The 27725-nt window shown below is 46.7% G+C and overlaps 1 protein-coding gene across 4 annotated transcripts; it reads left to right on the top strand.

Annotated features, from left to right (window-relative positions):
* Positions 1–27019, top strand: CEP43 (centrosomal protein 43). 4 transcript variants are annotated; one of them, XM_044924001.2, is made up of 13 exons: positions 1–201; positions 1105–1158; positions 1760–1814; positions 2281–2369; positions 2809–2946; positions 7042–7122; positions 9734–9793; positions 19383–19606; positions 21467–21579; positions 23117–23185; positions 23790–23829; positions 24696–24792; positions 26160–27019. In XM_044924001.2, exons 1-13 carry the CDS (start codon positions 100–102, stop codon positions 26232–26234), a joined length of 1197 nt encoding a protein of 398 aa, XP_044779936.2. In that variant the 5' UTR covers positions 1–99; the 3' UTR covers positions 26235–27019. The 4 variants fall into 4 exon arrangements, with proteins under 4 accessions (XP_044779936.2, XP_044779938.2, XP_025150059.3 ...); XM_025294274.3 differs by having other exon boundaries at positions 2–201; positions 19380–19606; XM_044924003.2 differs by lacking the exon at positions 9734–9793.
* Positions 27020–27725: the final 706 nt, after the last annotated feature.

Genomic DNA, 27725 nt, shown 5'->3' with positions numbered 1-27725 from the left:
GCGCGCCGACGCCGGGGGTGTGGTCTCGGCCGCGCGCCCTGCGGGCTGAGGCGACCGCGGCCGTTGGCGCGGCTTGGGCGGTTGTCTTGGAGAAGCAAGATGGCGGCGACGGCGGCCGCGGTGGTGGCGGAGGAGGACACGGAGCTGCGGGACCTGCTGGTGCAGACGCTGGAGAACAGCGGGGTCCTGAACCGCATCAAGGTGAGGCGGGGGACTAGGAGCTGGCGGGCTGGCGGCGGGCCGCGCTCGCGGGCCGCAGGGCCCGTGTGGACGCGGGCGTCACAAAGGGGCGCGGGGCGCGATGGAGGGGCCGCCCGGGCTGGGGTCCGAGCCGCCGGCCACCTCGGGGGCGGCCCGCGCAGGGGTCCGGGGTCAGTCACGGGGAGCCCCGGGCGGTGCGGCAGTCAGCGGACGAAGGGGCCCAGCCGGCTTTAGTCGGAGGAGGCCGACCCCGGCGTCCGGGGTCCAGTCTCCGCAGCCCCCTCTGGTCCCCACTGCACGTTTGGGGTCCAGTTGCTCACTGTCCCCTCTGGTCCCCACTGCACGTTTGGGGTCCAGTCTCCGCAGCCCCCTCTGGTCCCCACTGCACGTTTGGGGTCCAGTTGCTCACTGTCCCCTCTGGTCCCCACTGCACGTTTGGGGCTCATTTGTCCACTGCTCCCCCCGGTCCCCGCCCCGCCTCCGATCGTACAGTCGCCCACAGTCCGGTGGTCGAGTTGCTCCCCACTCCTTGGCCAGCCCCTCCAGCTTTCTGTAACAAGCGGGATGCCGATGTCCAACGGCTTGTTTCTTGGAGTGTGTTTCTCATTCATTCACACGACTGGTGGGCATGATTAAGGACTGGAGGTCCCAGCTTAAACCAGAGAGATGGGTGCCGAGAGAGACAGTGCCAGGGGCACGAACAGTGGACTTGAGAGCCTGGGTCATTTTCTTCAGAGGGTGTCAGGGTGCCCTCTGACCTCTCTCTGCACCTGCCTCCTAAGCATTGTCATCTTGCTGGTTTTCGTTTTGACTTTGGAAATTTCGGTGTTTGTGCTTCTTGCCATGAAAATTGTCTGGAGATAATTTTTGTTCTTTTCCTCCTCTCCACCCCGCTTTTTAAAGGCTGAACTCCGAGCAGCTGTGTTTTTAGCACTAGAGGAGCAAGAAAAAGTAGAGGTATGAAATCTACAAACTTGAACGACCATATTCATTTATGTTTAAGTTCTAATTACTTAAAAGCCATTCTGAGATGCTGTTTATAGTAGTGTATAGCCAGGGATAATTTTGAACTAAAGATTATGCCTCTTTACTGTTAGGGGAGAGTTAAGGTCGTTCTCTTTTCATGTATGCTTTAGACTTTTGGAGTAACCTAAAGAAAGTTATCACAGGAACTCTGAAGTCAGTACTAAATCTCATAGATCCCTTTCCTTAGGGGAAATTGGAAACACTTGAAGAAATGGTTTCATAGTCCTTTATGCTCCAGGGATCCTTTAATTCATTAACATTTAAAATCCATTACTATTACACCTAAATTACACCTAAAAATTTCTTTTGCTGCTGTCAGGAACAATCTCCTAACTACTCCCTTACCTGTCTCAGGCCTCACCTTAACAAAAAAACCGTTCCTGTAATAATCAGTAGTTACAGAATGGATTTAACCATAATTTTTTGTCTAACAGTATTTTACTTAATATCTTGCAAAAAAATTAAACTTTGGTCTACATTTTGTAGTGGGGACGAACATGTAACGTTTAATGATATTTCGTTTTTTTAACAGAACAAAACTCCTTTAGTCAATGAGAGCCTGAAAAAGTTTTTAAATACAAAGGATGGTAAGATGTTTGTTGTTTATTTTGTCTGTCTCTGAATTTTCGAATCCTGACTCCATTTGAGAGAAGTCAGGAATTTCAGATTATTTTTTGAAATTTCAAATATTAGAAGTTCTCGTTTTAAATTGTATATGATTGGACAGCTGTTGATTTGCTATTGAACATCCTTGGCTATGGAACATTATTGGTTAAAGACAGTTTTATTACAGAAAGCTGACTTACTGTAAAAAGTTATAAGCAAATTAGTCTAATCCATTTATGGAACATCATATTGTCTTATTGTTTCAGACTGACAATCCTAATGAGGGAGACTGAGACATTTATCCCTTAATTGTATTATTCAGAGAGAAGAAATTGTAATTTAAAACCTTGAGAAACTTTATTCCCTTTAGCTATCTTACTTCCAGTGTTGATGATGAGGCTTCGGTTCCTAAAGATCCTCTCCCACTTTCTCTTTTGCTCTTTGCAGGCCGGCTGGTGGCCAGTCTCGTTGCCGAATTTCTTCAGTTTTTTAATCTTGACTTTACCTTGGCAGTTTTTCAACCTGAAACTAGCACAGTAAGAATGATGCTTTTTAATGTCTGTCCTTGAAGCTGCCTTTGACACAGATGCGTTCATTACAAGTTGAAAATTAACAAAATTTGACAATGTAGAGTGTCTTGCATAAAGATTGTTTTTATAGTTGATATGTCTTAGTTTCTTAAAAGCCATCTGAGCTGTTAGACAGCTGGCACCAATGTCCCTGCTTCACAAAACTTGCCAGAATTGTTCTTGCAGAGTGAGTGTGTTCTGGTGTTAGCCTGCGCCTGCTAGTGGGGACTTTAAACATGGAGATGTGTAATCTTAAAAATGGAGATTTCATTCATTAGAAAAATGGTGTCCTTGAGTTTAGAGATGCCTTTAAGTTTGAAAATAGTTTTCTTTCACCTCTGAAAATAGTTTTGCTATATTTTTGTGCATTTCTGTTTTACTTTCTTACATCTTATTTCTTTCTCAGTTTCAAGGTCTTGAAGGTCGAGAGAATTTAGCCCGAGATTTAGGAATTATTGAAGCCGAAGGTACTGTGGGTGGACCCTTATTATTAGAAGTGATCAGACGCTGTCAACAGAAAGAAAAAGGGCTGACCAGTGGGGAAGTGAGTACGGTCCTGTCCTTTGTTATCTGTTCCTGTTTTCCAGTCATTGCATATCTAGGGCGGCCGTGCGGATTAGTTGACACGTGTTGAGTCAGTCAGCTTGAAATAAAAAGAGGCCATTCCTTCAAATCAAACCAGACATACTCAGAGATTGTATAAATGCACGATTTGATGAAAACTGTAGACGCAGAAGCTCTGAGGCTGCTGCTGTGCCTTTTCTGGGGAGGGACCCTCAAAGCGCGGGGTTCAGACCAGGTGTGTGGAGCCCCTGCCGGCTCCCCCACCAGCCGAGTTCTGCCTTGTTCACGCGACTCCCCGCCCGGCTCCTCCTCTGTGGACGGGGATGGTGGACGTCCACTCAGGCACCGGGAGGCTCACATGCACGAGTTGGTGCATGTGGGAGACTGAGGACACCCAATGGATCGCTGGTCGTTATTTTTATTATTGCTTCTAAACATAGACGGGCTGAACTGTAGGCTTGTTAAAAATTTTTGAACTTAAAGTCTTTTTAAAACTAGGCTTAAAACTTTGAACTGTTGATTTTGCAGTTTCTAAACAATTTGATAGTTTAAATTAGCCATTGTATTTCTGATTCTTAGCCTTTCTTTTTAGAAATCATGCTAATGAGATTAATGGTCTGGTTTCCTTTACAATCATTTCCCATCAAGATGCTGTTTCACAGACAGACAGCACTGTGATTGTCTCAGGTATCTTGTTGTATAGAGGTGGGCAGGTAGGAGCCTGGGAGGCTATGGGCTGCCGTTACTCCATTCGGAGTCTCAGAGTGTGTTTCCCATTAGAATCTTTGAAAATCATTAAAGCGTGACTGAGTACCTATAGCATCAAAGGCATACTAAATAGATTGTTCAATTAAAAGATAAAATATAAGCAAGCCGTCTGTTCTAGAGGAGTTGGGAGCTAGTCAAGGTGTGCTCACATAAGGAAATGCACATTTCAATTAGGGCTGCCGTGGTGGCTCGAATCCACCTACAGCGCAGGAGATGGAAGAGACGTGGGTTCCAATCCTGGGTCGGAAAGATCCCCTGGAGAAGGCAGTGGCAACTCAGTCCAGTTTTCTTGCCTGGAGAATCTCATGCACAGAGGAGCCTGGCGGGCTGCAGTTCATGAGGTCGCAAAGAGACACTACTGAGCCGCCGAGCTCACACACAGCCGTCATGGAGGACGGGCACTGTAGTCCATGGTCAGCTCTGCACTTTTTAGGGGCAGCAGTTTTTAGTTAGAGAGCAGTAGTTGTTTCAGGTTGAAATTTTGTTGAGCTCCATCTCAGTGTGAGACTGGGGGAGAGTGTGGGAAGGGCATTGGAGAAGGCAGTGAGCCCTCACTGCAGCTCATGCATTGGGGCTCAGTCATTTGTAATATTCGAGCACTTTTTGGTGTGAACTTACTCCATGAGGCCGTTGTGCTAGCTTCTAGTGAATGAAAAGGTGGCCTTGGTCCCTGCTGTCTCCTGGGCCTCAGTCTGTGGGTGGAGGTGACACGTCTTTCGGCTCCTGGGGCCCAGATTGCTGTCTCTCCGCTTGCCCCTTGTGTCTTGTTGCTCTCTGCTCTGGGATTCCCCTCGCGCAGTGGTGGCTGCCCTCTGTCTCTCTGGTCTGCGCTCCCTGCCTTAGCATCCTAGTAGTAACCTGGACTCTGGGGCCAGACTGCTTGGGTGACACCCAGGCTCTGCTCCACCCTGTGTGTGACCCTCTTTGGCCACTTACCCTCCATGTGCCTCAGGCCCAGCACCTGTGAGATGGAGAGACTCGGGTGTGTCGGTGGTCGCATCGAGGACTAGAGGCTGCCGCATCACGGAGCTCTGGGAGCCATGCCGGGCAGGCCATGACCACTGTTCCTGTTCTATCCTTTGCTGTTAGGACTGAACACAGGATTCCCAAGCCCAGTCCAATCGTTTTCACAGGCTTGAGACCAGAATTTCCAGCCTTTCACCTGGTTAACTCACTGGCACGTTTGAATCTTTGTGAAAGAAAACTGACTTTGTTGTCTTTACTTCTGACAGTGAAAGCTGCACCAGACCAGAAGTGGTCCCCAGCCCACCCCCGCCCGGCCCCTCCTGCACGTCCCCCCCAGCCCACCCCCGCCCGGCCCCTCCTGCACGTCCCGTCTCAGTTTGCATAGGTTCTGTCCCTGTGGCTCGGCTCACCCTGGCCCCGTTTGTCAGTGAGAGTTGTCGCTGTGCCTCCTGGGCCCTGGGGGTTTGGCAGTAGCTCCTGAAAGAAAGGCTGCTTCCTGGGAGCTCTCTATGCCCTCCTTGGCAGGATGTCTGCCTCAAACACAGACACAGTAGTTTTCCTGTCCAGTAGGTTTGATTTGGAATCGAGACTCAGTAAATGCGTTTTCAGTCTGTGACTCTTCACAGATGGGTCCAAAGCTTCCCACTCAGTTTGCCTGGTTCGTAGGTGAGGTCTGTCACGTGGACCCGGCCTGGGGTCTCAGTAGCTCCAGAATGTGATCGTTTCCTCCCTCAGGATGCAGACCCGTTAGGCTGGACGTGTCTCTCTGCTTTGTGCTGGTTTTCCACCCTTCATGCCCGGGTGTCTCATTTTAGTAGTTCGTGTATGTACACGCACACACACACGCAGTGGATTGATACTTGAAGTAGGGAGCTCACGGTGTCTGCATGGGCCCTTTTGTCATTTACTAGTCCTTATCACTTAGAGGGCAAACATTCTGTGATTTTTATAATGAAATAAAAAATTGTAGATTTAATTGACCTCATTTTGACTTTTGATGCTGGAGAAGAAAACTAGCTGTGGATTAGCCCACTGAACTCAGAGGGGCTTTCACCCCAAGTGATTCTGTGTGTGTGCATGCGAAGTTGCTTCAGTCGCCTCTGCGACCCTGTGGACCATAGACTGCTGGGTCCTCTGTCCATGGGGTTCTCCAGCAAGAGGACTGGAGTGGGCTGCCCTGCCCTCCTCCAGGGGATCCTCCCAACCCAGGGATGGGACCTATGCCTCTTATCCCTCCTGAAATGCAGGCAGGTTCCTTACCACTAACGCCACCTGGGAAGCCTCAGAACGTGCGTTTTAAACCTTCCTTAAAACCAGGTTGCTGGAGCCACATCTTTTCAGTCTTTTCTGTTCATGATTGCTGAATTAATTCTAAAATTCAGCCCTTTGTCTATTTCTTCCCTCTTTAAACGTTGCAGTGAGTATGGAATGACACTGAATAATCTCCAGGTTCCTCAGCGGTGGGCTTCCCTGGTGGCTCAGCTGGTAAAGAATCTGCCTGCAATGCGGGATACCTGGGTTCGATCCCTGGGTTGGGAAGATCCCCTGGAGAAGGGAACAGCTACCCACTCCAGTATTCTTGCCTGGACGTTCCTTGGACAGGGGAGTCCATGGGGTCTCAAAGAGTCAGACACGCCTGAGCAACTCTCACTTCCTCAGCTATAAGATCCTGCATGATGTGGTCCCAACCTGGCTTTCTAGCCCCATGCCTGGTTTTGAATCTGGAAGCTCCAGACAGAGCGCACCCCAGAGTGGCCTTTGCTTCCTTGCCCTGTCCTTTTTCTCTTCTTTTCGCCTGAAGTGATCCTCTCCCCCACCCAGCTCTGCAGTGTTGCCCTGCACCTTCTCTCTCCTTCCTCTCTCACTCCTGGCAGCCCCTGTAACTGAGGGCCTCATCCCGCATTTTTGAAATAGTTACTTGTTTTTATGAGGGTTTGTGTTTTTTTTTTTTGAGACCAAATGAAGTAAAGAAGTCCAGGGAGGGAAGAAAGAGATGATCTTTGAGACTCAGAGGACAGTGTTTTTGTGGTGAGCAGGGAAAGCAAAGTGAGAAGCTTCACTTGGAAAGAACGCTAGGGGCGTATTTATTAATACCTGTGGCCTGAGGAGCCTGTTCAAGTGCTTGAGGGAAACACTCAGCAGGTAATTAGAATCCTAAGTCTGTTTATTTGTGGTTGTGGTAAAATTTGGAGAAAATCTAAGGATGTTTATATTAATAGGAAGAAATAAAAATGGCAACATTGTGTAGTGGTTTTAAGTGTTTAAATTCTGTTGAGGTATAACTAGTATTTTATGCTTTGTTTTTAAATGTGTCTTAATTTTCAACCATGTAATATTTCAGGGCGCACTGGACCTGTCTGATGTACATTCTCCACCACAGTCACCGGAAGGAAAAACAGGTGCACACACTCCTCCCAGTAAGGTGAGCGGGCCAAGGCTCCTGTCTCTAGTCTTGGTACGAGTGTTGTTGTTGTTGAAGGTGCTTTTTATCTTTGGTTGAAGTCTTTATTTATGGGAATCTTCTGAAACTTTAATAAGCCCCTTTGGGACCATTATACAAGTCAGTAGGAAATGCCATGTAAATATGTTCTTAAATTGTTTCATCAGTGATTTATATGCCGAGCCACATGAGATTTGTATCTTAGTACTATGCATTTTTAAAATACTAAATTTACTTTTTCTAATAAAAAATTTTTTAAATTAATTCTTTTGCTTTGTTGATAGTGTTTTGAGTATTGTACCATAGAAATGTGCTGTTAAATGACAGAATTGTAGGATATTTGCATTCATTTCATACTGTGAACATTTTGTCCAATTGACAGAAGAAGTTTACTTATTTTTCACTTTTAAATTCCTATAATTTCAGAATATTAAGTTCCAGAATATAAAAGTGTTGGTTAAATACTGTAGACAGGTGCTCAGATTTGGAATTGTGCATTATGATGATTTTTTTATACTGATGAGCTATTTTGAGAGCTTAAAAGAACGTTTATGTACTCTGGTTATCTTTGTGTGGTGTGCATGCGTATGTGTATGAGTCGTGTGTGTCGCTGCACGTGTGTGTGTATGAGGGGTGTGTCTGTACGTGTGTGAGTTGTGTGTTGTCTGTACGTGCACGTGTGTATGAGTAGTATGTGTGTTGTGTGTGTGCGTGTGTGTGCATGTGTGTCTGCACACGCATGTATGTATGAGTTGTGTGTCTGCGTGCGTGCATGTGTATGAAGTGTGTGTGTGCGCGCACATGCACATGAGGTGTGTGTGTCTCTGTGTGTGCATGCGTATGAGTTGTGTGTGTCTGCGTGCACGTGTGTATGAGTTGTGTGTGTGTGTGTGTGAGTTCAAGTTAAGGCCTTCTGACTTCAGGGATTTGGATAATGGAGAAGAAATGGAGTGGGACTGCTGCTGGAATTTAGAATCAGGGCTGCCCATCCTAGTGGGGTGGATGGAAGGGTGACGGTCAGGAAGGGTGTCCTCCCCTGCACCGGGTGGCGCTGCGCGCGGTGGGCGAGCCCGCGGGTGCTGTCCACGGGGCGTGGGTCTACTGGTGCCGCGTGAGCGCCTCTGGTGGAGCGCGTCCGCCCGCCCCGACGGCTCCGGTGCTGTGTCTTTCTGAATCAGGTGATCGTCGAGAGAGCAGCAGTTACACTGCTAGGTTCCTTTCTTTTCCAGAGGCCTGGGAGTAGGCACCCGTGAATGCTTCCAGTTGTTTGTTGCTGGTTCTTTGATTTTGTGGCTCCTTTTTATTTTTTAAATTTGGGAGTCAGAGGAATGTTGTGCATTATTCCCAACCAGAAATGAGGCCATCATGCTGTTGGTAGCTGTCCTGCTTCCTGAGGTCCAGTTAGCCTTTCCTGGTAGGGGGGTGGGCAGGTGTTGGTCTAGGAAGGATTCTCCTACGATGCTCATCAGGCTGGAACTTCTGTGCAGGGAGAGTGAGGTTGTGAGTCAGTCTGATGCTGTCTTCAGATGAAGTGCCACACAGAGAGCCACAGGAGAAAAAAGCTTTGCTTTCTGTGACAATATCTGGCTTTAGTGGTATTTAAATTAATGCATATTCCTAAATACTTAGTAGTACCTGTAGCACTGAGTTATTTGGAAGTTCTCTTTTTAGATATTTTTTCTTAAAGCATGTTAGCAATATGGACTTTCCACATATTGTATGTCTTCAGGATGAAATATTAATGTCTGTTACGTATTTCTATTCTCTCTACATAAAAATGTTTTAAGCTCGATCATGAGAATGATCATGAGACTTAACTTTTAAGTCAGGAAATGTTGCTGTAAGTACAGAGAAGTGATGGTAATTTTTAAGGTGAACCTGGAGACACTTGATTGTTTCCAGTGGTCCCCATCAACCCTCTGACGGTCTTCAGCTTTGCCTGGGGCTCTCCGTCAGCACCTAGGCCTGTGGGGGCAGTGAGCACTTCGGACACCGTAGCTCATCTCTAGTGGGGCTGTTTGGAGACAAGGCATTCTGTTGGCAATTAAAATGCAGTTCCTCTCTAGTCCTACAGGGTCGTGATTCAGGATCCCAGTACTTCGCCCACCCCTTTCTGGTCAGCTTCCTTCTCTCTCTGAGGTCTCTGAATGTCTGGGGCTCTAAGAAGGGCACCTCATCAGCCTGGAGAGCTCTAGGAGTCCTGGGAAGCTGTGGCCAGGCCCAGGGCCAGCCTGGCCCGGACGAGCTCACTCTGCTTCCCCCCGAGAAAGGCGGTTCCTAAAGGAAGCTGCGAGGATGGAAGGCTGGCTTTCTCGGGGTGCCTCTGGCCAGAGTGGGAAGGAGTGAGTCTCACGCGGGGAGCGGGGTGGGGTGAGGTTGTGGGCCCTGTGTGTGACCCTGTGACTGCTGGACATGAACTGTAGCGTGAGTTTAGGAAGAGTGTCAAGAAAAGGCTAAAAAAATGTTTAGAATATATTAGACTTTCCAATTTTAAGACATTTTCTGATAGGAATCTTTTTTAGTTTGGTATGAATTAGTTTACTTTTAAAGGTTTCTATTTTGTGGTAAAATGTCATTTCATTCTCATGCTCAGATACCAAGGTATAAAGGACAAGGTAACAAGAAGACAAGCGGGCAGCAGCCTGGTGCCAAGGTAACACGCGGGAGGGCGGGGAGGAGAGCAGCTGGCCGGGCACACTGCCAGCCCCTGCGGGCCTCCCCCGGTGCCCAGTTCCCCCTGGCCTAGGGCTGTGTTTCCTTTTGAAATACCGCTTTCTTTATCTACGAGCAGAATATGCCAAAGTCATGGCGACATAAAATAAAAAGTAGTTTGACTTCCAGTTTTTACCCAGTGAAAATCATATTATTGTATTTTAAAACTCTGCTCTCAGTTTGGCCTCGAAAATTCCTTAATTTGTTGGCAACAGAAAAAGTTGAAAATACCTTCCTCTTACTTTACTTTTCTCTTAAGTGGATGGTCACCTGTGTTTTCTTAACCTTCTGATTTTTATCTGAGGTAATTAGAACATCAGACTACTTTTTGGATAAGCTCTAGTTGGTAACCGAGGAGAAGGCAATGGCACCCCACTCCAGTACTCTTGCCTGGAAAAATCCCATGGACGGAGGAGCCTGGTGGGCTGCAGTCCATGGGGTCGCAAAGAGTCTGACACTGCTGAGCAACTTCACTTTGACTTTTCACTTTCATGCATTGGAGAAGGAAATGGCAACCCATTCCAGTGTTCTTGCCTGGAGGATCCCAGGGACTGTGGAGCCTGGTGGGCTGCCATCTGTGGGGTCGCACACAGTCGGACATGACTGAAGCGACTTAGCAGCAGCAGCAGCAATTGGTAACCGAAAGGCCAGCCCTGGTATCCTTCAGGACACTCGACTCGTGTTGGACAGCTGTCAGCCCTGTGCGTCCGTTAGCCTTTCTCTAAGCCCTGGCCCTCCAAGCGCCTGCCCACAGTGGACTCGGGGACCCACTGTGTCACTGCCTAAGGGGCTGCTTTTTTTCCTCCCCAAAAGGTCTCAGACTTTGAATAAGTTTGTAGATGTGCTGCTTATAATATTTAAATATTAGAATTCTCAGGAGTAATTATCAATTGCTAATGTAGTTCTTACACTTATTTAGAATAAAATCAAGTTATTTAATGTTTAGTTCTGTGAGAGTCGCTAATCCTTGTTGAGTCTTAGTTTATGTACAGATTTTTTTCACTGAGTTCAAGACTTCCAAAATTTAAGCATTTTGAAAAATTGTGTTTGCTATGTTAGCTGGCTTTAGTTCTAGTGGTTTCCATGGTAAGTTCCTGTTATTATATTTGTTCATACTGCTCTTTGTGCACTATTACATGAGAAGATGTTTTAAAATGTATTGGAGTATATTTACATAGTGAAAGTCTTCAGTGTTAAGTGCTGAGAGCAAGACGAATTTAACACAGATCCTCCCTGAAGCAGCTTATGGTCAAATGGCAGAGGTGAGACAGACCTTAAGGAAAATAATTGAAAGTATAAATTGGAATTTTTTCATAGATGTCCTAAATCAACTTCTCACCCTTTTTTTAAAGTATATTTTGTAGTATTGCATTTTAAACTCTTGTTGGTGTCATGAGTTTTAAAGACGCTAGAACATTTGAAAGAAGTTGATATGTAGAACCAGAGCCCCCGGGAGACGTGCTTCACTTTGTGCGCTGGTCGCAGCCTTGGGGCCCAGACGTCCCGCTTCCTCTGCTCCAAGCAGGGCTCGCGTGCTCTGAGGGGTGACTGGAGAGTCTGTCTGCCCGGACGCTGGAGTTGCAGGCTGCAAGTTCGCCCCTCTTGTTTCGTGATTGTACTCCTGAGCCCAGAGCACTTGCTCAGTCACTTGGAAACAGTTTTCCCCTCTCCCTCCTGCTCACGTCTCTGAGTCGCTTTTACGAGGAGCCTGTGCTGTCCCCATGTTGCCTGCTTCCAGCCTGAGAGACGAGCCTGTTCCTCTCCCGTCCCCGCCTTTCTGCTCTGCCCTGTGCACACAGCAGGTGCCCAGTACCCTGAAGTAGCCCGACACTCTCCACATCCTAACAACCAAGATAGCGAGCTGCCTCTGGTCTGGGGTGGCCCGCAGCCGGGCTCCAGGGGGAGCCCTTCACACCGGAGGCAGTGGCACCTTCATCGGGGAGTGCCACCCCGGCCGTGAAGAGCCCAAGCCCCGGGCGCCCAGCAGAAAAAGCTGCCCTGCCTTACTGTTTGCTTTGCCTGTGGTAAGGCATAAGTATTCATTACTTATTCAGAAACTTGGCTATTTTCAGAGAAGCTATATTCATATCAGAAATAAACTTTAAAAAATCAGTTATATGGATAACTAGTTTGTACTTACTACTGTTGTAAACCTGTTAATATACATAGCAAAATCTAAGGTTTTGGACTAATTTAGTAGAAATAAAAGTTACATTCCTGGTTTTGTTATTGTAAGACAGTGAAGGATGGATAGTAGAGGAGAAATACAAGGTGCAAAAATACTGGATGAGAAGGTGTTTCTTTACTCAGACATTTTCAATGTGTATTAACATTTGCAATGCATTTGTAATAATCTGTTTAATTGTAAACTGTTTTGTTGTACCAAGCATGGTGCTAGTTGTCTGGAAAATATATAAAAAATCACAACAGACTTGGTAGGCTCCACAAAGGTTTTTACCATTCAGATGAAAAAACTGAGTAAGATGTTAGATGGATGGTTTGTTTTCAACATTAAGCAGTTTCAATCATCACATTAAATGGTGCATCAAAGGTTATCCTTTCTGTTGATAATTGTTTTCAGGTGTTTTAAAACTAATTTTTGTTGAGTTTTTTTTTTTTTTTTTTGGCCTCAAGTTCTTAATAAATGACATTTCTTAATTTGTTCCTTATTTTTGGAATTCTGGGATAAGCCCAGCCTTAAGTTGTGTGCCTTCCCAGGTGGTTCAGTGGTGAAGAGTCCGCCTGCTGGCGCAGGAGCAGGAGACGCGAGAGTAGGGGAGGGGAGCGGAGGCCTGGCACAGAGGGGAATTAAAACTGGACAGATACTTTGAAATGCTTTTGCAGAGCTGGGATATTCCTTTGGCTTTTATGTTTCTCTCTTAAGAACAGTGCAGATTAAGCCTTTAGTGTAGAAAAGTAAGTTTGTTTTCTTCCAGGTTTTTAAGACAGTCTAATAATTGAGTTTTCAGCTACTGGGAAAACAGTAATTTCTCTGTGAAACTTCTCTATGGTGCTAATTCTCTGTTAATGTAGAAAGGATTAAAGTCTTGACTGTGTAAGTGTTAGAGAAAATGGATCATCCACTGGAGTTTTCTTTCAGTTTTGCTGTAGTTTACCTTCAAGTGTATGAGTCCTGACATTCACGAAGGGCACTTCGTGACTGCCGTGGTGCTGGGCAGTAGGCCTCTCTGTTAAGAAAAGACACAGCTTCGTTATGTTTCAGATGTTTATTATAAATACCTCTTAGTTCCCAGGGCTGCTCTAACAAAGTCCCTCAGACGTGGTAGCTCAGAGCAGTGGACATGCATTGTCCCCGGCTCTGGAGGCTGGAGGCTGGAGGCTGAGATCAGGGTGTCTCAGGATTGGCTCCTTCTGAGGTGGGAAGGAGAGTCCTTGCCTGCCTCTCGGCAGCTTCTCATGGCTCCTGGCCCTCCTGCATGCCCTTTGGCGTGTAGACACGTCACCCATGTCTCTGCTGTCGTGTTCATGGGCCGTCTCCCTGTGTTCACCTGTCCTCTCTCATCAGGACACCAGGGGTATTGTGTTAGGGGCCGACCCTCCTCCTCCATGGCCCCCTCATAGCTGGTTACATCTGTAGTGACCCTGTTTGTGAATGAGGGCACATTCTCGAGGCCTGTGCTTTAGGCTTACAGTGTCCCTTTTTGGGGGACAGTGGAGAATCAGTGGAAAAATAACTCCAGAAGGAATGAAGGGATAGAGCCAAAGCAAAAACAACACCCAGTTGTAGATGTGACTGATGATAGAAGCAAGGTCTGATGCTGTAAAGAGCAATATTGCATAGGAACCTGGAATGCTGGGTCCATGAATCAAGGCAAATTGGAAATGCTCAGACAGGAGATGGCAAGAGTGAACGTCAACATTCTAGGAATCAGCAGACTGAATGGGTGAATTTAACTCAGATGACCATTATATCTACTACTGTGGGCAGAAATCCCTTAGAAGAAGTGGAGTAGCCATCATAGTCAACAAAAGAGTCTGAAATGCAGTACTCAGATACAGTCTCAAAAGCGACAGAATGATCTTTGTTCATTTCCAACGCAAACCATTCAGTATCATGGTAATCCAAGTCTGTGCCCCGACTAGTAACGCTAAAGAAGCTGAAGTTGAACAGTTCTATGAAGACCTACAAGACCTTCTAGAACTAACACCCCCAAAAGATGTCCTTTTCATTATAGGGAACTAAATTCAAAAGTAGGAAGTCAAGAAACACCTGGAGTAACAGGCAAATTTGGCCTTGGAGTACAGAATGAAGCAGGGCAAAGGCTAATAGAGTTTTGCCAAGAGAATGCACTGGTCATAGCAAATACCCTCTTCCCACAACGCAAGAGAAGATTCTACACATGGACATCACCAGATGGTCAATACCAAAATCAGATTATATTCTTTGCAGCCAAAGATGGAGAAGCTCTATATAGTCAGCAAAAACAAGACCAGAAGCTGACTGTGGCTCAGACCATGAACTCCTTATTGCCAAATTCAGACTGAAATTGAAGAAAGTGGGGAAAACCACTAGACCGTTCAGGTATGACCTAAATCAAATCCCTTATGATTATACAGTGGAAGTGAGAAATAGATTTAAGGGACTAGATCTGATAGATAGAGTGCCTGATGAACTATGGACAGAGGTTCGTGACATGGTACAGGAGACAGGGATCAAGACCATCCCCAAGAAAAAGAAGTGCATAAAAGCAAAATGGCTGTCTGAGGAGGCCTTACAAATAGCTGTGAAAAGAAGAGAAGCAAAAAGCAAAGGAGAAAAGGAAAAATATACCCATTTGAATAGAGTTCCAAAGAATAGCAAGGAGAGATAAGAAAGCTTTCCTCAGCAATCGGTGCAGAGAAATAGAAGAAAACAATAGAATGGGAAAGACTAGAGATGTCTTCAAGAAAATTAGAGATACCAAGGGAACATTTCATGCAAAGATGGGCTCAATAAAGGACAGAAATGGTATGGACCTAACAGAAACAGAAGATATTAAAAAGAGGTGGCAAGAATATACAGAAGAACTGTACAAAAAAGATCTTCACGACCCAGATAATCACGATGGTGTGATCGCTCACCTAGACCAGACATCCTGGAATGTGAAGTCAGGTGGGCCTTAGGAAGCATCGCTATGCACAAAGCCAGTGGGGTGACGGGGTTCCAGCTGCTGCTGCTGCAGGCATGTCCGACTGCGCGGCCCCATGAACAGCAGCCCACCAGGCTCCCCCGTCCCTGGGGAACTCCAGTTGAGCTATTTCAAATCTTGGAAGATGATGCTGTGAAAGTGCTGCACTCAATATGCCAGCAAATAAATTTGGAAAACTCGGCAGTGGCCACAGGACTGGAAAAGGTTGGTTTTCATTCCAATCCCAAAGAAAGGCAATGCCAAAGAATGCTCACACTACTGCACAGTTGCACTCATCTCACACGCTAGTAAAGTAATGCTCAAAATTTTCCAAGCCTCAGCAATATGTGAACCGTGAACTTCCAGATGTTCAAGCTGGGTTTAGAAAAGGCAGAGGAATCAGAGATCAAATTGCCAACATCCGCTGGATCATGGAAAAAGCAAGAATTCCAGAAAAACATCTATTGCTGCTTTATTGACTATGCCAAAGCGTTTAGACTGTGTGGATCACAATAAACTGGAAAATTCTGAAAAAGATGGGAATACCAGACCACTTGACCTGCCTCTTGAGAAACCTATATGCAGGTCCGGAAGCAACAGTTAGAACTGGACATGGGCCAACAGACTGGTTACAAATCAGGAAAGGAGTCCGTCAAGGCTGTCTATTGTCACCCTGCTTATTTAACTTATATGCAGAGTACATCATGAAAAACTCTGGGCTAGAAGAAGCACAAGCTGGAATCAAGATTGCTGAGAGAAATATCAATAGCTTCAGATATGCAGATGACACCACCCTTACGGCAGGAAGTGAAGAAGAACTAAAGAGCCTCTTGATGAAAGTGAAAGAGGAGAGTGAAAAAGTTGGCTTAAAGCTCAGCATTCAGAAAACTGAGATCATGGCATCTGGTCCCATCACTTCATAGGAAATAGATGGGGAAACAGTGGCTGACTATTTTTTTGGGCTCCAAAATCACTGCAGATGGTGACTGCAGCCATGAAATTAAAAGACAGTTACTCCTTGGAAAGAAAGTTATGACCAACCTAGAGAGCGTATTAAAAAGCAGAGACATTACTTTGCCAACAAAGGTCCACCTAGTCGAGGCTATGGTTTTTCCAGTGGTCATGTATGGATGTGAGAGTTGGACTATAAAGCTGAGCACAGAAGAATTGATACTTTTGAACTATGGTGTTGGAGAAGACCCTTGAGAGTCCCTTGGACTGCAAGGAGATCCAACCAGTCCATCGCAAAGGAAATCAGTCTTGAATATTCATTGAAACGGTTGATGCTGAAGCTGAAGCTCTAATACTTTGGCCACCTGATGAGAAAAGCTGACTCATTGGAAAAGACCCTGATGCTGGGAAAGATTGAACGCAGGAGGAGAAGGGGACGACAGAGGATGAGATGGTTGGATGGCATCACCGACTCGATGGACGTGGGTTTCATGAACTCCGGGAGCTGCTGATGGACAGGGAGGCCTGGTGCGCTGCAGTACACGGCGTCGCAAAGAGTCGGACACGACTGAGCGATTGAACTGAACTGAACCTTCTGTGGGAACACAATTAAACTCATAATAACTCCAGGGCCTCTAGGGTGGTCCTGCTGTGAATTCTAAACCATTGTCAGAGGATTTTTTTTCTGGTCACACTTTTGCAGTACTTTTGTTTTAATCTAAAAAATGTTTTGATTAATGTTTCTCCTGTTAATGTGGATTTCTTTTTTTGTTTAGTAGTAAAAAATAGGTGGAATTAAGTTTAATGAATTCATTAGTAACCCAGTTAGATAATGGTCTTTGGTAAAAAAAAAAAAAAAAGAGCCAGGTATAAAGTAATGACACATTCCTGTGTGATTTAGAAATTGATGTTGGGAACACTTCCAAAGAAGTTTCAGTGTTTTTGAAGTTTAATTTTTACTCCATAGATAAATAGAACTATAATTTATTTTTTAAAAGTATGTTTGTATTATGTTGAACATCATAATGTGCTATGCCATGAAAGTTGTCTTCCTAAAACTAGTCTTTTGTTTCATAGCAAGAATGTTGCTAAAACCTGTCAAAAATAATCATGGACATATTAGTTACTCAGTTCAGATAATTCATTGTATGAACTTAAGTTATGTTGATGATGTGAGACTTTGAAATGACGATTGTTTTTTGTAATGTGCTTTACGTTTGTGTTTGTCTGTTTCAGGTCAGGCATCCTTTTGAGTTTTCTCAGGGGTGTTTTGAAGGAGATACTATCTCAGTATCTATAGTCATAAATGTGTTTAAATAGCAGAATAATTCAGGGTATTTATTTCCTAATGTATATTCCTTTGAAAATATACAAATCTTTTAAAACATTTGTAAATCAGAAATTATAATGGGCATAAATCTTATTAAGAAATAAATAAGTGGTTGGTGTGTCTCTGTAACTAATAATAACAGGAAAACCTCAGGAAGGTTGTGAGGAAATTTGAAAAATTGTGTGCTTCTTTGAAAATATCCTATGTTGTCTGAAAGGGAGATAACTTGGTGTTTATCTCTCCAGACATCTCTTTATACAACCACTTATTTCTCTACATTAATAACATATGGAATGCATAGCGTGTGTCTTACCTGCTGTTGCCTAATCATGCCTTCTAGTGAGTGTGAAAATGTCAGCGAGTATGTTACTGCTCAGTCCCCTGCCACACCCGTGTTAAAAGTGCAGTCATCCTGGTGTCTCGTGGAATCAGTTATAACACATGCTGTTACTACCCTGCTTCAGTAGTCAGCAGCTTTTCCCCAACCGCTTATCCCTTTTTTTCTTCACTCCTTGTGGTAACTTGGCTTGGAAAAGACTACTCTGGTTCAGTTTTTGAGAGAATTCATGCCTGAAAACGTTAAATTTCTTAAAATTACATAGTTAGTAGTAGAGTACGGGGCCTTCCCTGGTGGCTCAGATGGTAAAGAATCTGCCTGCAATGCAGGAGACCCCGGGTTCAATCCCTGGGTCAGGAAGATCCCCTGGAGAAGAGAATGGCAGCCCACTCCAGATTCCCGCCTGGAGAATTCCATGGACAGAGGAGCCTGGCAGGTTACATGGGATCCATGGGGTTGCAGTGTCGGGCATGACTGAGCACACACAGAGTGGAGACTGTGTTGCGTATTCGTGCTTCAGGAGAGCACTCTGCTCACACACCTGGAGCTTACTCAGTGCTGCTCTCTGCAGTGGGAGGGCTGAATCTGACCCATAAGAACTGCAGTTTCCTGTGACTCGGCTGAACAGAGAGCATAGGCCTTTCGCGTAACCTCTGGAATCAGACTCTGATAGCAGGCCCCTGAGCCCCCCAGAGGCCTGGGCAAGTGACTGAGATGCCTCTGCATCTCCCTTTCCTTGTCGGCAGGGAAGACAGAACCTGTCCGCATACCATAGAGTTACTTTGAGGGTTAAAATCAGGCAACCGTGGGAGACATTTGAAGGCTTTCCATAAATGATAGCTCCTTTTATTATTGCTAACCTGGCTTTTTGGTTTCATTATTATTTTTATTGTTGTTGACATAGACACGTCTAAAGGCAAAAAGAAATCTGACCAAGGATAGAATAAAATTTGGTTGCGAAGGATAGGCTGACTGAAAACAAGAAGCACGTTTTGTGCTAACGTCACCAGGTCAGTAGGACAAGAGTAAGAATGAATGCTTGGCAGAGTCGTGCGTGGCTTTAAGGCTGTGGAAACCTGGGACTCTGCTTGTGGCTGAGATGGTAAAGAATCTGCCTGCAGTGCGGACTCTCGAGTTCCATCTCTGAGTGGGGAAGATCCCCTGGAGAATGGAATGGCCATCCACTCCAGTATTCCTGCCTGGATAATTCCACGGACACAGGAGCCTGGTGAGCTGCAGTCCATGGAGTCGCAGAGTCAGACGTGGCTGAGTGACTAACACTTTAACTTTCACATAGTAACATACATATACATGCGTCCATGGGTGTACAAGGAAGGTGTGGATTAGGGAGTCACTGAAAGTCTGAATGAAGAGTGATTTCACTCACAAAACTTTGATCTTGATGCCCTTGGTATTTGGCACTGAGTAGAAAATTGTGCATTTTCCTGATATGTTCTCTGTGTTTCTCCTGGGTTCATTTATGTGATATGCTGATGATGATGCTCTTCCTTGCCTCTTCATTATGCTCTCCATTTGCCATTTGAAAACATATTAAAGTAATTTGTGAAGCAGTGATACATAATGCAGGAGGAAATGGGAGAGTTTGTTCATGAATGGGCTGGGTAAAGGTATTCCACGGAGTGGGGGAGGAGAGGAATGGTACATGGAGCAGGGGAGGAGAGGAATGGTATAAACAGGTTTGACATTTTCCCCTTCAGAAGTTAGTTATAAACTAACTCTCATGTCACCAAGAACTTTTGTCTCTTCCTCTGTCTTCTAGAAGGCCAGCAATGATGCTAGTCACAGCGACACCAGTGTCTCATCATCAGAACCGAAGAGCAGAAGTGGTCTTCACTTACTGGCCCATGAAACTAAGATCGGGTCCTTGTTGAGCAACAACAGTCTCGATGTCAATGCCAAAGCGGGTCCCGGTCCAGAAGATGATGACCTGGAAGGGGATTCTTTCTTTGATGACCCCGTTCCTAAACCAGAAGCAGCGTACGGTTGGTGAGTAACCTGTGCTTTTATGTTATCAGACCCGAGGCTTAGAAATGGAGTTTCTACATGTTTTATTTTGTGTTTAAGAAAATGAGCACCAATGGTCTGTAATTATTGAATTCATAAGTCTGATTTTGTGTCCTTAAAGCCTTTTAGGGCTTAAAGAGTCCAGGTTTTGAAAGACCTGGACATTAACGATTTCAGCAGGTAGGTGTGTGGTGCGTGCCGGCCACGTGCCAGGCACAGCAGTGATGAGGCAGGCAGGCTCTGCCTCTGGGAACTCACACTCGGATGGCAGCATCAGCGAGGGCCCGTCAGGCGCCGTGTCGGGGCGCAGCCGCCTTCGGGAGCTGAGCCGTGAGGGCAGGAGTGCGAGTGTGGAGGCCGCTGGGCCTCGAGGTGTCGGAGCTGGCCTCAGCCCCAGGGTGGGCTCGCGGAGGGGAGAGGAGGCCGCGCGGGTCACGGTGTGGCGGGCCCGAGGCCCTGGGCCAAGGTGCCTGTCGGAGGTGGACGCGAGCCGGGGAAGCGACACGGCCAGGCCTGGCCCCGCTGTGAGGGTCCCGGAAGCCCGGGGTCTGAGCAGCAGTGACCGGGACAGACCTGCGCTGTGGCGGGATCTGGCTGCTGCGTCTGCAGACAGAAGCTGTGGGGTGAGCCAGGTGGAAGTGCTGAGGAAAGTTGGTTAGGGATGTGTTCTGAATGTGGATCCAAAGGGGTTTGCTGGTAAGTGTGCGGGAGGCAGAGCAGCGTCAGGGCACCTCCAGGGGCTCCGGGCTGAGGGACTGGAAGGCTGGCACTGCCGTCACGGAGGTGAAGGGTGGAGAGAGCAAGGCTGGCTGCACGGGGCCGTGTGACCGTCCAGACCGCACTTCCCACCCGCTAATTTAAGAAGGTTGCCGACACGAAGAAGTGTGTTTTCGGGTGTGAGTGTGGGTGTGAAGGCAGAGGTCTGGGCTGGAGGAGACAGGAAAGACTCATCCCTCTGAGCTAAAGGCCCAGTGGGGGAGCTGAAGGGCCCCTGAGGAAGGGCGCTGCGGCGGAAAGGGAACCCGGGGGACGGGGAGACAGGCCAGGGCAGGCGGCTGAGTGCCACACCGCGCTCAGCGCCTGCAGGCCGCTCGGGACCTTCCCGGGCAGTCTGCTCGAGGGTGGCCGGGCCGGGGCAGGTCAGGCTGGGCTTAAGAGCCCGAGGGTGGGGCTGTGGGGGCAACTGGTTTCCTGCTGAGTTGACTGTAGGGGGCGCGGAGCATGCGGCGGCGGCTGGAGGGGACATGGGGTGAGAAGCGTCAAGGTGGGAGACAGCAGCACGCCTGTATGTTGCTGAGAAGAACCAAATGTTAAAGAGGGAAATTGGAAACGAGGTCAGAGAGGGACGGGACTCCTGGAGTGCTGGAGGGGTGAGAGGCCGCGGTGTGAGTGCGAGCAGGCGGGCCAGGCGTGTTGTCAGACGTCCCCGGGAGGCGGGCAGTCCTGGCTCTGAGCAGGGGTCAGCTGGCGGGGTCGTCCATGGCCCGGCCGGCAGGGCCATGACTGGAGTGTCGTGCTGTGCTCGTTGGCTCCTGGGCTGTTCCTTGCCTGCATCTCTGGGCCCCTGAAGCGGCTCCCAGTGAAAGCACAGACGGTGAGGCTGGTGAGAGGGGCAGGTGCGTTTAGGGGAGAAAATTCTGGAGATAGGCGATAATGCCTTGCATGAATTTGCAGTGATTCTTGGTCTGCTTTGCCTTGCAGGTATAGATTTTGGCTTCAACCTGTGACATGTATATTCTTTAGTTCCCAGCCCCTGCATTGCCTATGAGATGGATTCAAGGTGCTTATGCGTTACGGGCAGCGTGTAAGAACCGCGTTAACTGTGTGCTTGTTTCCCGTCAGGAGAAGTGAACCCAGTAAGCAAGCAGGAAGCCTTGCGTCGCTCTCTGATGCACCCCCCCTAAAAAGTGGACTCAGCTCCCTTGCTGGAGCCCCTTCATTGAAAGAGTCTGAAAGTGAGTGAAAGTTCTAGATTTGCTGATTGAAGACATGTACTTGGTAGGCTGCTGATATTTTTCCTCTAATTGTGTATGATCATTTATTTTTTCAGAAAATATATGTAAAATCATAAGAATAGCCTATAATTTTGCTACTCAGTGATATTTTCTGTTAATATTTTGTTACTGTTAAAATTTGAGTCTGGTCATATCTTCTGTACTGTTTTGTATTCTGCTTTTCCTGTGCCATGAAAATACTTTCAGAAAATTGAGTTTTTAGCTGTCTTATATAATAAATAGACATAATTTTAAGCCATCTCTCTTTTGCTGGACATTTAAAATGACTTATGTAGGATTTAAGTACAATTAATTTTTTAAAGTTTGTGTTAGAGATTCTGTACATACCACAGTAATCGTTGTAAGAATGTTAAAATACTCCTCTGCCTTTGGAGATCTGGATCAGCTGTATGTTTTTGTATGTAGCCAAGATGGGGATTGTTAGCTCGAATTGGAGTGGCCTTGCTGCGCACAGATGGCGATGAGACCCAGGATTTAAAGGCACAGCCTCAAACGTGCAGTTGGAGTGCAGATAGATGGGCTTTGTGTGCTGCATCAGAGTAGATACAGGGTTTAACTGCCAGTGTTTAGAGCATAAGTGTGCCTCTGAGTAGATCTTTATTAAGAAATTGCTCTGGGATTTTGCACAATCTTGTAGTGCGCCTAAGCTCCCCAGGTGGCGCTAGAGGTAAAGAACGTGCTTGCCAATGCAGGTGACGTAACAGATGCAGTTCGATCCCTGGATCAGGAAGAACCCCTGGAGAAGGAAATGGCAACCCACTCCAGCATTCATGCCTGGAGAAGCCCCTGGACTCAGGAGCCTCGCGGGCTGCAGTCCACGGGGTGGCACAGAGTCAGACACGACCGAGCACGCACGGAGTGCTGCTGAGCTTTCGTGAGGCGCGGCTCCACTGTAGATGGATTCCCCAGGGCACGCACAGGAGGCGGTCTGTGGCTTCTCGCAGCATCTAGTAAACTCACCACGTGTCTGTCAGACTGCCACGCCAGTTCCCCTCCTTTTCTCCTTTCCTGTGGCCTTGTCACCCCCAGGGAAGGAGTCCAGAATGCCATGATCGTGCCGCTCTTGACACTGATTCAGGAGTAGTGACTGAGAGAGGGCATTGAGAACAAGGGCTGAAAAGCGAAACCGGCGAGGAGATGAGCTTAGTAAGCAAAATAGCCATTAAATTGAACCAGGTAAAAATGGTTTCGATTTCCAAGTTCCAAAAAAGAATATAGTATGGCTACAAAAGGTCTGTATACTATGGTAGTGTGTGGTTAAAATGGGTGTGTGATACATAATGTAAGCATATTGTATTGTATAATGAATAATGCAGTGTAATTCATAATTTATTCGTAATTTATAGTCAATTCGTAATTTATTAGTGTTCAGTTATCATGTGTCAACAGACCCTGAAAAAAAAAAAAAGTTGACATGGTTTAGAGACTGTTGTATTCTAACAGACAATTTAATGTGCATATTTTTTCCTGTTCACAGGTAAAAGGGGAAACACAATTCTAAAAGATCTTAAATTGGTCAATGATAAAATTGGATCACTTGGATTAGGTAACTAAATTTCCAGTTTCAGTATTGATTGCTTTCAGGTGATTGTTTTTTAGACTAAAATCTTCAGTGAAGGGCCAGTCAGCCTATCCGGAGCTCCTTATATTAGACAAAGGTGCTCGGGTTCACAGACGGGCACTGGGCACGTTTAAAGCACAAGCCGGCAAACTCTGCGGTGGGACAGAGCAGGCGCTTTAGGCCTTGTGGCCACGTGTAGTCTGTGTCAAGAGTTGGTGTTTTACAGTCACTGAAAACTGTAAAAGTCACTCTGAGCTCACAGGCTGCACGGAACAGGTCGTGGGCAGATTTGGCCTGGGGGTGAGCTGTCCGTAGAACCAGGAGGTCAGCAGCTGATGGCCGGCTCCAGCACAGTATGTGGTGGCTGTTTTGTCCTGGAATTGGCTGCGGAAGCTGGAGGCGAGTGAGGGGATGGTTAGTTTCCCCAAATCCAAGTGCAGCCCAGCTGTCCCCACTGTGTTAGCTGGGTTTTCACTCTTCACTCTGTCTGCCGTGGGGTAGTTTTTGAAGGAAACATGTATGTCTAATTGTAGATATTATGAGGTGTGTTTATTATAAATACATATGTATGTTTTCTTAAACTTATCAGGGACTGGAGAAGAAGATGACTATGTTGATGATTTTAATAGGTAAGAAAAATGGTTGGACAAGAAATATATAAATTGTCAACAATGTCCGAACAGGACAGTATGACAGAATCACATTTGTGCTTATTTAGTGTCTGTCTGCTCTTTTTTGTGTTGATTGCACGTGAGTTAAAGAGAGTTAATCAAGAACTGTCCCTAGACTTTGAAGCATGTTTTTGATGTCACTTTAGAATAAGAACATCTTCCTCATGTTCAGGGAGCTTAATGAGAATCAGAAGAGGAAGCAGCGTTGGAGGGTGACTCAGGCCGCAAGAGCAGTGTGGGCACGGTTGTCGGGGCTCTGGCCCTTTTCCCATCTCACTGGTGGGAATTGTCTACAATTGGCGTCAACAGAGCGCCCTCTCAGATTGTTTTTCTGATTGAGATGACAGTTCTTGATATTTTGTTTCAAATAACTTTTTTATAAATGTAAAAAAAACATAATCTATGACTTGGTTAATAATTGGGAAGTAATATTTGTTGTAGATATGATTAGGAATTTTAAATCAGTGTGCGGATTTTATGCAATTGATAGTTTTTCTTCCAGTTTAGGACTCATGTTCACTTTGTAACGTACAGTGTTCTGAGAGATGAAAGTTAAAATCCGGGTTTTCTTCTTTGAAGCCGTGTGACTACCGTCACCACTGTGACCTTAGTTTTCTCATCTGTTAAATGGGTGGGACTGGGCCTGCTGCTGCTGCTAAGGCAGCTTAGGATCAAGTGAGATGGGATGTATGGAATGAATGACATGTAATATTTTATTGTATTTTATTTAAAGAATTAAGACACCCGAAACATGAAAGAATGGTAGTTACTCTTTCTCAATGCTTGTAATCAGAGTTCTTATTTTTATTTTTCCCTGAAATTAGTACCAGCCATCGCTCAGAGAAGAGTGAGCTGAGTATTGGGGAAGAGATCGAGGAGGACCTCTCTGTGGACGTGGATGATGCCAACACCAGTGATAAGGTACGAGGCCGCCCCTCCCCCGGGGCCCGCCGTCTGTGCCTGTTGCCTCGAGTCACTGGGAAGCTTCAGAGGCTGGGAGAAAAGCAGTTGAAAATTAGCAAAGGTTTATGGTGGGGTTTCCTGCTCCAGATCTGAGAACAACACCTGTCATGAATGTTTTCAGTTAGGGCCCGTTTTGCTTGTGAAATGCCTGCGTGTTATTACTGGGACTTCATTGCTGTGGGTGTAGGGCCGCTCCAGTGGGTCAGGACTGGAGTCAGAGCCCACTGCCTCAGGGTGTAGACAGTGTAGGCAAGGGGTCCTCGTCAGAGAAGTCCCTGGGGGAGGAGGTGGCCGCAGAGGAGTCCCGTGAGTGCTGGAGCTGAAGCAGAGCCTGGCTGCAGGGTGTCGGCGAGCCCTGAGCAGGCCAGGGGAAGAGACCGCGCTAACAGGCACTCGGGGGTAAAGTCAGGACTTGGTTTTGGAGATGCACACCTGAGCTGTCTGTCGGCAGAGAGCAGAGTGCTCAGGTGTGTGCCGGGTGTGAGATGCCAGGTGGCATCTCAGGATCGGGTGCCCACGGTGACCCGAGGGCGGCTGCCTCTCGGTCAGGGTGGCTCCCACTGGAGGTGGAGCTTGCTTTGCAGAGTGAGGTAGGACTGGCTGTCACCCACTACCACGGGGAAAGGCCTTCAACCAGGCTGCACTGTGTAACGACTCTGGGCCTGCCTTCTTGTTCTTTGCTGTGTGTTTGCTTCTGCAAGCTCTAGCCTGTGACCCTCCGTTTCTTCATTCCTGAGATGGGGGTGTTAATGCCGCCCTTACAGGGCTGTTCTGAAGGTTGAGTGATAGTATGTGAGGCGCCTTCTCTGGTTCCTGATGCCATGTACACCTTATGTCATCCTAACGAGTCCTGAAAAGACTGCTTTAAAGTTACCAAAAGAACTACAAATGGCTGATTTTAGCAGTCAGTCATCTTGTTAATGTCGAGTTCACCCGGCTGCTCAGCTTCTGTTATCGTCGCCAATTTCAAAACAGGAAGAAGAAAGTGAGGAAGAGGACTTTAAAAAATATATATATACTTGGAGGATAATTGCTTTACAGTGTTGTTTTCTGCTGTGAATCAGCTGTAGGTATAAATATGTCCCCTCGCTCCCGCCTCCCCCCCGCTCCCACCCCTGTAGGTCATCACGGAGCCTGAGCTGTGCTCCCTGGTCATAGAGCAGATTCCCACTGGCTTGTATCTTACGTGTGGTAATGTATGTGTTTCCACGCCAGGACAAGTGAGTCAGTGTAAGATGCTATTTTAAGTTACAGCAGTATGCTACGAATCATTTACGACTGTTTTCTTGCTGACACTGATTCTCTTCTTTCTTCTGAACGACCAGCTGGACGACCTGACGCAGGACCTGACCGTGTCCCAGCTCAGTGACGTCGCCGATTACCTGGAAGACGTCGCCTAGGCCCGCGAGAGGCAAGCGCGCTGGTCAGCAAAGGACAGGACTCTGATCAGTTCCTTTTTTCCTCCAGACAATCACTCTTTGCTGGAATGTCTGCTCCCTGGTGGTGCCTTGTGTTGCAAAAGATTACAGATATTTTTAAAAATTAACCTTTCATTATACTAAACACAATAATTCCTATTTGAGCCCATGTGTGGAAGATTTAATATTCCTAGTTTGGTGTAGGTGCATGTTTCCCTATGAGAGCTGATGAGGCGCACATTCACCACAAGGAGGGAGCCGGTGCGGTGCCGGTATCAGCGCATCGCCACGCGCCAGTAAAGCTGTTGGTTCCCGGCTCCGCGTGCTGCCTGCGCCGGCGCCGGGGCTCGGGCGAGGCGGCAGCAGGAGGGGCGCCTGCAGTCAGAGGGTGCGGCGATGGGTGGTTCCGCAGGGGGCTGGCCTGTGGCCCGGAAGATCTGCAGCCTGGAGCCCGTCACTGTAAGTTACACTTGATAGGTTGACTCGGCTTTGCATTTCCTTCCGTTTGGGAGGTCTGTTAGACCATTAAGGTTATATTAAAATCCTCGTGTGTGTCCTTAGTTTTGCTTATTTTAAAGATTGAAATCTGGAGGTGCTTGTGATTTTTTATTTGTGGAATCAATTCGTGGAATTGTCCCTGATGCATTTGAGGTCACCACCCTGGTTCCATGTAAGCAGTTTTGTTCACAGGTTCTCCTCATTGCAGTTATAATTTATTATTTGTAACGATGCTTTGAAACATATTAAATACCAAAATGCATCTGAAACCATGAAGCAGTGCTTTCATTTCAGATCTGTAAGCTGGTTAATTTAAATCCACATTGGACTGGAACGGTGGTCATGGCCTAAGACCAGACCCAGATGACCAGTTTTACACACTGCAGTCTCACTGGGGCCCTTCAGGGTCGAGCCGGGGATGGAGTTCGGGGCAGTCTGGTGTGTGTCTGCCCGCTGTGCTGCTGTCTGTACAGGTGCTGACACCCGTGGTCCTGAGTGTTAAAAAGAGCTGCGGGAGGTGAGGTATGCTTGTTGGTAAGCACAGCTGTGACCGACGGTTAAATTCTGTACTTTTTAATTTCAATTCAAACTTTTTATTAAGAGTCGCCTTTGTTAATAAAAGGAGCAAATTAGAACTTATTGATCTCAAGACGTGAATAGACTTTGTGGTTTTGTATACCAGGTTTTCATTTCATGAGTCTACAGACTTCACACGTGCTTACTGGGCTCTGAGATGCGAAGGGAGATGATAATGTAAGTATTTAGGTTATACGACATTAGAATCTGATTTTATAAAATTTCAGAGAAGCTGAGCCATGAACCCCAAGAGGAAGCAAGGCAGAATGAGGGCCAGGGCGGCCTGGGAGCCCCTCTGTCAACCCCCAGCTGTGGGCGCTGCCTGGCTCACCGCGGTCCCTGTGAGGAAAATAGTGCTGCATGAAGATCAGTCTGCTGTTAGAAGTCCCCCGGTGTGCT

The sequence above is a fragment of the Bubalus bubalis genome, chromosome 10, assembly GCF_019923935.1.
Source record: "Bubalus bubalis isolate 160015118507 breed Murrah chromosome 10, NDDB_SH_1, whole genome shotgun sequence".
Lineage (NCBI taxonomy): Eukaryota > Metazoa > Chordata > Mammalia > Artiodactyla > Bovidae > Bubalus > Bubalus bubalis.
The sequence above is the reverse complement of the archived record's forward strand: the minus strand, read 5'-3'. Positions and strand labels throughout refer to the sequence as shown.